At 37.6% G+C, this 11,568-nt stretch overlaps 1 protein-coding gene across 5 annotated transcripts in view; it reads left to right on the top strand.

Annotated features, from left to right (window-relative positions):
• The window catches only part of Tsnax (translin associated factor X), a 59,432-nt gene that overhangs the window by 4,363 nt on the left and 43,501 nt on the right, over window positions 1-11,568 (top strand). For all 5 annotated transcript variants that reach the window (XR_779776.3, XR_779775.3, XM_010621948.2 and 2 more), the window contains exon 3: window positions 8,220-8,334. Coding sequence is in view for 3 of the 5 variants with exons in the window: in XM_010621948.2 (XP_010620250.1) it covers window positions 8,220-8,334 (115 nt within the window). In the remaining 2 variants the exon portion in view is untranslated. The remainder of the gene's footprint in view (window positions 1-8,219; window positions 8,335-11,568) is intronic.

The raw sequence follows: 11,568 nt of genomic DNA, 5'->3' as shown, positions 1-11,568 counted from the left end.
TTTTTTGTTTTTTGAGACACAGTCTCACTATGTAGTTGAGCCTGACCTGGAACTCACTGTGTAGTCCAGGCTGGTCTCCAACTCACAGCGATCCTCCTGCCTCAGCCTCCTGAGTGCTGGGATTACTGGTGTGTTCCACCACACTGGCTTTTGAATGTCCGTGTTTTAATTTGCATTTCTGTAATGGCCAGCAATATTGAGCATATTTTTGTGCATTCATAGACCATTTGTACTTCTAAGAAGTATCTGTTCATTTTAGTTGCTCAGTGTTTTGATTGAGTCTTTTATTTTGGAGGGGTATAATTTTTTTGTTTTTTAGTTCTTTATATATTCTAGATATTAATCCTCTAAGTAGTAGCTAGCAAAAATTCTATAGGTTGTCTACTCGGTTTCTTTGACTGTGCAGAAGCTTTTTAATTGGATATATTCACATTTGTTGATTCTTGGTATTATTTCTTTTGCAGTTGGGTTTTTTATTTGTGCTGTCTTCTGATTTTTCACTTTTTGTAATTCATCTTAGATTAATCTTTGTCATGTAGCAGCTGTTGGATCTGTTTCTCATGTTCTCTTGTTTTTAAGGTTTCTCTGAGTAATTGGTCTTTGAAAGCATTCATATTTTCTCATTCTGATAGTCTGCCCTGACACTGGTCACTTTTTTTTTCTCGGTGCCAGGGATTGAACTCAAGACCTTGTGCTTGCCAGGCAGGCGCCAGCACCCCTGAGCTCACATTGGTCTTTTCTACTCATACTTTCTGTGTAATTTTTAATCTCCTGGATTTCTGTTTGGAACTTTTTCATGGACTCTTAATTTTTTGCTAAACTGGTCATTTCGTGTTTGTATTGTTTTATTTAGCTCAGCAGGGGTTTTATTAGTGTCTTCTATAAGCTCCCTTATTGTTTCATTGCACCTATTATCTATTTAGTTATATTTTCTGTGAGCCTGCTAAGCACCTTATTGATCTGTTTTTCAATATTATGTTATCCTTTTGAATAATTTGATTGTATATCTTTTGCTTTCCACCCCCACTGTGACCCCATGGATGGCTTTGGGGAAGTTCGGAGTTTTGGGAAGCATTTTATTGCCTTGACTTCTCAAGTTTCTATTGATTTTTGTTTTGCTTTGTTTCATGCTTAAGTTTATGTCACTTATAGGGTAAAGAGTTTGTTGGTAGTATGGAGATCTCTTTAGTTAATTTGCTTTTAGCTAATACACTCAGGTTGTGGCTGACTATAGTCCCTTGGCTCTGTCCCAAGATCCAATGCCTCTTAATTTGGGAGGGGAGGATGCAGAGTAATTGGCACAGCACCCATTACTCTGGGAATGGACTGCAGTATTGTTAACGTCACCAAGGTAATTGGAGTATGGGCATGTAGAGAAAAACTATTAATAGCAAAAGCTATGCAACCCTGGCAATATCAAGTAAATTAGCAACAGTAATATCATCTAAGATAAACTGAATATTGACATACAGTAAGAGCCATTAATGTCCCACCTTTAGAAATCTGTAGTTATAATATAAATGCTTAAGAGAAATGAAATTTTGACATATAGCACATATTTACTAAATGGGATGACTATACCTCCACTGATGGCAGAAAAGAATTCAACAGTAGTAAAAAGATTAACAAAGTTTAACAGTTATATTATTGAAGATGAAGGGGTTGGGAATGGAAGAGAGCAAGATGAAAAATTTTAAAAATTAAACAATGAGAGATGAGAGAAAATGAGACAAAAGATCCTATAAGGAGTAGAAGAACTAGTAGACATAGAGTTAGATAAAGGTAACAAAAAAATGAGAGATTTGAAAAAGGAAGAAAAAGTAATATGGAGAATAAAAAATAGAAAAAAAATTTTAAAAAAAGAAAAAAAATGTCCAAAACCAGAAAAGATATTTTTTTCCTCTGTATTTTTGAATGCATATTTTCCTTCCAGGATCCAAAGTCTTGGACTCCAGCAAACCGTAGTTTTCTCCCACTAGTCTTACAGCCTGTGTATTTGTGAGATGTGCTCCCTATTCCAGAGGGTCTCTCTCTATCCCAATCTGTGGCAGCGTCTGTGCTGAAACATGTCCTTGCTCATGTTAGTAGATGGGAAAGGTAATCAGACCTTAGATCCTTGCTAGATATAGGCAGCAGGGCAAGGGTTCAGTTACTTAATGCTGACAGGCATTTTATTTTTTTATTTTTTTATAGTTTGTTGGTTTTTGTTTTTTTTCAGGCAGGGTCTCATTATGTAGTTGAGGCTGGCTTTGAACTCACTATATAGCCCTGGTTGGCCTTAAACTCAGGGTGATCCTCTTGCTTCAGCCTCTTGAGTGCTGGGATTACAGTCTTGCACCACCATGTCTGGCCCAGGCAGGTACTTTAGACCCAGCTGTTTCTGAGTGCAGTTGAAGCTCAGCCCAGCTTCTCACTGTGGGAACTGAAGCCCTGTGTCCTTTGAGGCCTGAGTTTAAACTTTTTTGGGGATCTCTTTTTAGCGGGCTCCCCATTGGTGGCTGTCTCCCTGGGCTGACTGTCACTGGTCACTGTGGGAGGGTAGCACTAGGAGCCCTAATGTGAAATTGTTTTTTAATTGTTCTGAATCTCAGATTGAAATAATCTACCCCTTCCTAAAAGGGTGCCTGATGAAGCACTCTGATGATATGGTTACCTATGGTTGACTCCCACTCTAGCTATTGCCTGTCAGAAGGAGTTGTCCTCCCTCCCCAAAAAAAGGTAACCAAGTATTTCCTACAACATTAACAATACTGAAGTACCATCCATAAAAACCTTGGTTTAAATTAAAGTTCAATAAAATATATTATCTAATTTTCTCTAAATGCCTGTGTTTCTCATTGAAGACCTCTCATGTAATCTCTTCTTCTTTTCTGATCTCCAACGGACCAGTAAGCTTTTATGTGAATTACAAAGACAGTGAATCTAATGAGAGGAGAACAGAAGTTAGAATACAGATAATTAGAAGGCAGAAATAGCCTGCATTTAAAAATACTGACATACCAGATTCAGTGGCACATACCTATAATCCCAGCTAATAGGGTTGCCGAGACAGGAGGATCGTGGGTTCTAGGTTAGCCTGAACAATTTATCACGATCTTGTTTCAAAAAAATAAAATAAAATAAAGTAAAGAGAGAGAGAGATTCTCTGTAATTCATTCTGGCCTTGAACTCACTGTATAGCCTATGCTAACTTCAAATTCACAGTGATCCTCCTGCCCTCCTCCCGAGTGCTGGGATTACAGGTATGTACCACCTGGAAATGCTTGGTAAAGTTAATTTCATTAACAGGAGTCTTAGGGCTAGGTTTCATGGCAGACCTCCTCAGGGAGGCTGAGGTAGGAGGATCACCACAAGTTCGAGGCCATGCTGGGCTATATATTGAGTGCAAGGCCAGTCTGAATTACAGAGTGAGACCTTGTCTCACAGACAAACAAACAAACAATCTCAGGGACTGGGGATATAGCAGTGCTTGCTCAGAGGCCCTGGATTCATTCCCCAGCCCTGGGGAAGAAAAAGGAAGTCATCAAATGAAAATTTTTTTTTTTTTTTTTTGGTTTGGTACCAGGGATTGAATTCAGGCCCTTGTGCTTTCGAGGCAGGCAGTGGAAACACTGAGCTAACTCCCTGGCCCTAATGAATATTTCTGAACAAAGAAAAACTTTTTTGGTGGGATGTGATGGTGCATACCTATAATCCCAGCTATTAGGGAGGCTGAGGCAAGAGTTGCTCAAATTTATGGTCGGCCTGGGTAACTTACGGAGACCTGTGTCAAAATTAAAATATAAGGCTGGAGATGTAACTCAGTACTCCCTGGGTCAGTCCCCAGTACCATAGAAACTTTCCTGCTTCTTAACTTTTTATTTTAAATTTAAAAAATTTTAATATCTATAATGATTTATATTCATTGTGGAGAGTTGATACATATTCATAGCTCACATTAATTCCTTTTATTTCCCTTTCCCCTCCTATCTTGTGGCCCCTTCTTATTTACAAAAATCTATCTCCCTGTTTCCTATTATATATCATTTATTTTGTTCTTTATTCATACTTTGGATTTCTCACGTAAGGTAAACCATGCAATATTTATGTATCTGATTTGTTTCATTTAATTAACTTTTTATTTAGAAATGTCCTTTATTTTAAAAACTTGAGGCCAGGCATGGTAGCATTGGCCTGTAATCTCAGCACTCGGGAGGCTGAGGCAGGAGGATTGCCATGAGTTCAAGGCCAGCCTGAACTACATAGCCAGACCCTGTCTCAAAATTTAAGCGAAGGGGGAAGGGTAGTTTAATTGGAAAAATAAGAACATATATAGCTTTTATGCCACTTTTACTTTATTAATCTATTTGTAAATTTATGTACACCCTTTTTTTTCAATCATTTGTAAATAAGTTGCATTCATTGTACTTCTTTATCTTCAATCCTTCAAATTAAATTTTCTAGCAGTAAGGAAATTTCTTTTATGTAACTTTAGTGCTACTGTTCATTTCAGGGAGCTTAACACAGATGCAGTACTTTAGTCTATGGTGCATGTTTGGACAACAGTCCCAAGTATCCTTTCTAACATTTGCTCCTCTCTAGTCCACTATCTCTAGTGTCTACTGTAGGATCACATACTGCCTCTCCTTCTCATGTCTTTTTAATTTTCCGGACTTGGGAACAACTTTTCAGTCTTTCCATGCATTTTTATGACAGTGAATGTTGAAGACTCTTGGTCTTATTTTATAGAATATTCTTCCACTTGGATTTGATTATTTCCTCATGATTAGGTTCAAGCTATACTTCCCTGGCTGGAATACTCTGTAAGAGCTGGTGAGTCCTTCTTGGGGGGATGGCAGGGGACCAGATTATTAAAGGGCTCATGTAGGGAGTCTTAGAAATACATGTATATAATATATATTACATGTATTTTTGAGACACTTTGTAGTGCAGGCTGGCTTTGAACTTGGAGTGATCCTCCTGCCTCTGCTTCTGGAGTGCTGGGATTACAGGTGTTCACCACCATGCCTGACTGAATATATTTTAAAAATTACCTGTTTGGCAGCTCTATAAAGGCAGGGTATTTGGAAACAGACCAGTCAAGCAGGAAGCTTTTCTGTAGTACATATATCAAGGTAACAGATTAGCACAACAGTAAGTAAAGGTAATTCACTACTGAAGGTAGTGAAAGTAATTCAGTGACATTCAGCAATGCTTTTAATTCATTTATATGACTAATTTGAGTGAATTTTATTTTAGTAATTCCAACAGCATGAGCATGTATTTGGAAAAGTAATAGCTAAGCAGCTAATTGAATAGGTAAGATACATTGATCATTCTATATTAGGGGTCATGTTTAGGGTGCTCATAGATTTGCAGTTCCTTTTTAAAAATTTAATTCCCAGAAGTTTGTACACCACTGGTTACGAATAAAGTTTACTTCAAAATACAGCATACACTCTTATCAAATATGTCATACTACTTATGGCTTTACGTAGTTTATTCAAGAAATACTTTCAGAGCGGGGCACAGTGGTGCACACCTTTAATCCCATTGCTTTGGTAGGCTGAGGCGGCAGGATTGCAAATTCAAGCCCATCCTGGGTAATTTAGTGAGATACTGTCTCAAAAAAAATTAAAACCCACTGGGGATGTAGCTCAGTGTGAAGACCCTGGCCTTGACCCTCAGTACTTAAACACCCCCCAAAACAAAAATCAGCAAGTTTTCTGAGAATTTACACTGTTCGATGCTCAGAGGATACAGATGGGAAGACAAAGCTTGTTTATCATCAAGCTTAGATCTATTGGGAATTATGGTCATAAGTAAATATGTGATAATATAATTTTAACTAGTGAAGGATAAATTCTGGGAAACAGTAGAGAAGGTAATGGGAGTAAGTGACAGGGAGGCAGGTGATATTTATGCTGTCTGAGCATCTGAGAGATGAAGTGTGACCCATGAGCTGAACAGTGGGAGTGGTGTTTGAAAGATGTAATAGCAAAAGTAGAGGCATCGAGAAAGGTACAAACTTGGGTCAGGGATTTAGCTCAGTGGTGCTGTCACCTGCCTTGAAAGCACTAAGGCCCCAGTTTCAGTCCCCAGGACCAAAAAAAGAAAGAGAGAAAGGTATAAACAGATACATAAGAAAAGTAATAAAAAATATAAAAATCATCATCAGGAACAACAAAAGACTTAGAGGACCAGCAAGGAGACAATGTGGCTGACTCATGAGCTGGGAGAGAACCAGTGGAGAAGCTACCATTTTAGAGTTATAAGTTTGCTATTTAACATTCTGGGTTCTGCAGATTAGTTTCCTGTAGATAATCTGGTGTGTCTAGAGACATTGTACTGTTTCATTAACTGTTATCTGTCTATGTAATAAAGGGCATTTGTGTTCTAGAAAGGGTTGACGCTTAAATTTATTTAATACATCTTTTGCTGTGTTAAAAGTATACTTACAATACCAGCAAGTCTTTTGAAAAGTAATAAAAGAAATTATTTTGTTATGTGTTAAAAATTTTAGTAAAGAAAATCATTTGAGGCTGAAACATAAGATTGTGAAAATAATGAAGTTTTTTATTACAAAACCCCACTTTTTCTGGGTGTCTTAAATCAGGCTTTCTGTAAATAAAGTTGATTAGAATTAATACCTTTAGTCCCAAAATTTAAGACTAAAACCAATTGAATGGAAGAAATTAAAATTAGTCTAAAAGATAAACAGAATGACAATTATATTTAATAAATATAAACAGAAGCATTCCATTCTATTCTGTAATTTCTTTTTGTTTGTTTTTGAGACAGGATCTCAATACATAGTTCAGGATGAGGTTGTACTTGCTATTTAGCCCAGGCTGGCTTCTTTTTCTTCTGTATACATATTATGGGGGACTCAAAAAAAACTCTCTTTAATAGTTTGACAGGTTGAAGATTAATTTTGTTTCTTTTCTTTTTGTGGAGACAGGATACTGTTGTAGCCCAGGCTACATAACTCATGGCAGTCCTTCTGCCTCAGCCTCCCAAGTTCTGGGAGTACAGGTATGCGCCACCATGCCTGGCAACTTCTGTGCATAAGTGCTGAACCATTAAGCATAATATATAAGCTGGGTGGATATCACGACCTACATTTAACCTTCTCTTTGATTTCTCACTTCTCTGACTCAAGTTTCAGTTGACCTATTCCTAGCCATACCAAAGTTGTTTTATTGTTGTTTTGGAGTACTGGGAATTTAACTTAGGACTTTTGCTGCATGTTACATGCCCAGCCCTTTTTATTTTTTAAATTTTGAGACAGAGTCTTCATAAGTTGTCTGTGTTGGGCTCAATCTTGAAACATTCCTGCCTCAGCCTTCTGTGTATCTGGGATTATAGGCATGTGCCACTGTGCTAGATCTTACTAAAATTTTCATGTTTTTTACTAATCATTTTCAGACAAATACTGTTACAACTTTGTTTTTTTGTTGTTGTTGTTTTTGTTTTGTAATTGAATTTAGGACCTTGTGATTGCCAGGCAGGCGTGGTGCCGTTGAGCTACATCCCTGGCCCACCAATTTTGTATTGATTACAGAATATTCTGTGATCTAGTCCTGTAGTTAATATTAAGAAAATCAACTGACAGAGTGATTACATATTTTACTTTTTTTTTCTTTCTTGTTTTTGCTTTTTGAGACAGGGTTTCACTTTATAGTTCAGGCTGCCCTCAAACTTGGAGCCATCCTCCTACCTCTGCCTCCCAAGCGCTGGAATTACTGGCCTGAGCCCCCACACCCTGCATACATTTTAAATTTGTTTTCCCTCTTCACTATCTTAAAATAGTTTAATGTTTTTCAAGTACTTTACAGTTATATATTCAATACTGTGGTAAAGTAATTTGTATTTCAGGTTATATATTATGTTGTTACTGAATATTTAAGTATAATAGTCATTTAGCTTTCTAAAAATTGAGATAAAGTTCATATTTATTTAAAGATCTTTGTATATTCATAACTCCACCAAGGAGTTAGGAGTTACATGTTTCTGTGTATCATTGGCGTTTATAGAAAACTGCTAGAGGATCGTGTTCAGTTTTCTGTGTTTTGAGAATTGGTGTCATGACCACCATGTTCTGCTGTGTCCTGCCTCAAGTGGAGGCAGCACATGGCAGCCTTTGTTTGCATTCACCTTGAGCTGAGTGGTTTCATCCTATGTATAGGTGGGCGTTGAGTGAAGACCATGCATTTAAAGTTGTGATAATGTGTGTTTAGCGTTTCAGCAGGAGCTGGATGCAAGGCATGACAAATACGAGAGACTTGTGAAGCTCAGCCGAGATATAACTGTTGAAAGTAAAAGGACAATTTTTCTCCTCCATAGGATTACAAGGTGAGTGCACATTTCAACATCTGTCAAATATTTTAATAAAAATGAGGAAAAATTATTACTTTTGGAATAGCTAGGGATTTTGTGTTGTGTTATCGCTGTGCTATAGCTGTTGTTTGAAAAAAACGTATTAAATTTTGGGCTGGGCATAGTGGTGAATGCCTGTGATCCTAGCCCTCCAGAGGCTGAGGCAGGAGGATTACTGTGACTTCAAGGCCATTCTGTACTACATAGTGAGTTCAGGGCCAGCCTCAATTAATAGCAAGACCCTATCTCAAAAAGCAAAAATGAAAATAAAATTTAAAAAAGATTTAAAAATATATAAAATTAAAATTTGGATTATTAGTCTTACATTAAAGTCTTATTTGGATAATGTATGTGAAAATTTTAATATTAGATAACTATTCAAATCTGGTTAATTGTTCATTTTTCAGTTTATCGTGTTCTTTCTGCTTCTTAATTATTGAAATTGTTCATGTTACTTTTTCATACCAATAAATCTTGTGCACACTCTGCTGTTACTTGACATTTTTGAACTTTGCAGTGCTGCTAACTACATAATTCCTCCTTGGAAGTTGCTCTTCTTTCATCTTTATGACATTTTTTTCCTTGTATTTTCTCTCACTAGCAATAGACTGTCTGTTTTTCCAGACAGGCTGTCTATGTTTGATAGATGATCATGACTACAAGTAAAAGAAACTACCTTAAACTGCCTAAGCAGAACAGGGAAATGAGTTGTAGAGATTATACAGATTCAGGCATATCTCAAGAGTGGAGCTGACTGACTTTTTGATATTTTATTTTGGCTCTTTATTTGCTTTGTATTTCATATGACCAGCTTCTGTTGCTTCTCTGTTCCCTGTGGGGCTGAAGGTGTCTGCCCTACAACTCCCAGCTCATGTATCTAGGTCTTTCTCTCAAGACATTTATTCTACTTAAAAATTCCAGATGCCTTTAGAGATGTAGCTATGATTGGCTTTGCACCATGTGTTCATTCAGTAATTAAAAAAAATTTTTTTTTGAGACAGGGTCTTGCTATGTACTTGAGATTGTCCTGGAACTTACTGTGTAGTCCAGGCTGGTCTCGAACTCTTAGCTGTCCTCCTGCCTCAGCCTCCTGAGTGCTGGGATTACAGATGTGTGCTACCATGCCCAGCTTTTTGTTTTTTGAGTCAGGGTCTTACTGTGTGTTATCAGGCTGACCTTGAACTCACTGAAAAGTCCAGGCTGGCCTTGAACTTGTGGGGATCTTTCTGCCTCAGCCTCCTGCCTGTTGGGAGTATAGGCGTGTACCACCACTTTTGGCCTAAGACTTGTTGTTTTGGTGCTAGGAAGGGAACCCAGGTTCTCGCACTTGCTAGGCAAACACTGTACCATGAACTATAGTAGTACTTTGATTAATGAATTTAATTCTTTCCATGATTCTGGTTGCAAATCAGATTGGACGAGAACCTCATCAAATTCAATGTTAGCTCCAATGTTGACCTTATGAGGAAATTTGATTCAGTTCTTGTCCAGTTCGATTTGCAGCCAGAATTGTGTAAAGAAATTAACCAAGGTATGTACCTCTGTATGCCTCCAGCTCTAACTTAAAATATTTCTGGTAATTGTCTAATGTTTTAATTTTTATTTCATTAAGTGGAAGCAACTTACCATACATAGATTTATTGGAATGTGACACTTGTTAGCCTTTTCTTTTTCTTTTTGCAGAATTTTTAATCTGGCTTTTTAAAAATTTAAAGATATATATATAAATAAAATTTACTGATATATGTATGATTTCTTTTTTTTTTTTGTACCAGGGATTGAACTTGGGTCCTTGCCCTTGCAAGGCAGGCCACCGAACCGCTGAGCTAAATCCCCGGCCCCTTGATTTATTTTTTTGAGATATGTTTTATTTTCACTCATCACACAATTACAAGTAACTCTTTCATATCCCAGGGTAAACTGGGGAATTTGGCAGTCTGACTGGGGGATCCCTCAGAGACCCGCAGGCCAGTAGCCTCAGTGAGGAGTGCCCAGGTTCAGATGTAGTGTGTGGTTAGTGTCCATTTCTCAGATGGCTCTTCCTGCACATTGTGACCTGGAGGTCTTAGAACCCTCTAGCCTTTACTTTGCTTTTCCTGCTCAGTGGTCTCTGGTCACCGAGGTTTTCTTCTCCTACATCTCTGACTTCTTCAGCTTGGTCTTGCCTGACCTGGCTATTTCCCCTGCCTTTGGCTTTTCATTTGCTTAAAACAATCCAGTGTGTCTTACTCCATGCCTGAGCTCCTGGTGCACATACATTGCTGCAACAAGAGACCGAGACATACTTTTTGTCAAGCAATATGGTCTGTCTGGTAAATGTGTGTACTTCAGCAGGATATATATTTTACTGTTTTCTTGCTTTTTTATTCTATTCTGATACTCTCTGCCTATTAGTAGATGTGCTTAGAACATTTGTACTTGGTGTGATTATTGATTTGGGTGAATTTAAATCTACCAACCATTTCCCTCTTTTTCTACCTTATTTTGGATTTTTTTTTTCCCTTTTACCTTACTTCTTGACTTAGTAGCTGTACTTTTCTCTTTCACTTTGATAGTGGTGGCCTTATGGTGTATGGTATACATCTTACCAACCTTAGCCATTCTCACTAGCACAGTACTGTGTTAACAGAAACTCATGCAGATCAGAACAATGAGTCTGCTTTGGTTTGTTTTGAGACACAGTTTCACTATGAAGTCTAGCCTGGGCTTGAGACAGGGTTTTGCTGTGTAGTCCTGTCTGGCTTTGAACTTACTATGGATCCCAGAATAGCCTTGAACTCATGGCAGTCCTCCTGTCTCAGCCTCTGGGTGCTGGGATTGTACACACGTGCCACCATACCTGGCCCATGACTGCTTTGTCTTGTTCTTTGGTAGTAGTTTCTTTACAAACCAGAGTCACAGTGTTGAAGTGCACAAGTTTCAGCGAGCACAGTACCTTGCAAAGTAAGGACTGCTTGCACATCATCTCAAAGGTAGTCTAAGAATCTTATAATAGTATAAATTCTTTTTACTTCTCTCCTGCTAGCCTAGCCTCTTGTGCTGCTGTTGTAGTTCATGTTAATTCTATATTTGTTATATCCTCACAGTACATTACAGTATTATTTTTACTTTAAACAGCATGATTTAAAAAAAAATAAGCAAAAGGACCTGAGTTCGATCCCCAGTACCACAAAAAAAAAAAAAAAAAAAAAAAAAAAAAAAAAAAAAAAA

The sequence above is a fragment of the Fukomys damarensis genome, unplaced genomic scaffold, assembly GCF_012274545.1.
Source record: "Fukomys damarensis isolate Sample0158 unplaced genomic scaffold, DMR_v1.0_HiC HiC_scaffold_10, whole genome shotgun sequence".
In the NCBI taxonomy this organism is placed as follows: domain Eukaryota; kingdom Metazoa; phylum Chordata; class Mammalia; order Rodentia; family Bathyergidae; genus Fukomys; species Fukomys damarensis.
This window is presented reverse-complemented; position numbering and strand designations above follow the sequence as displayed.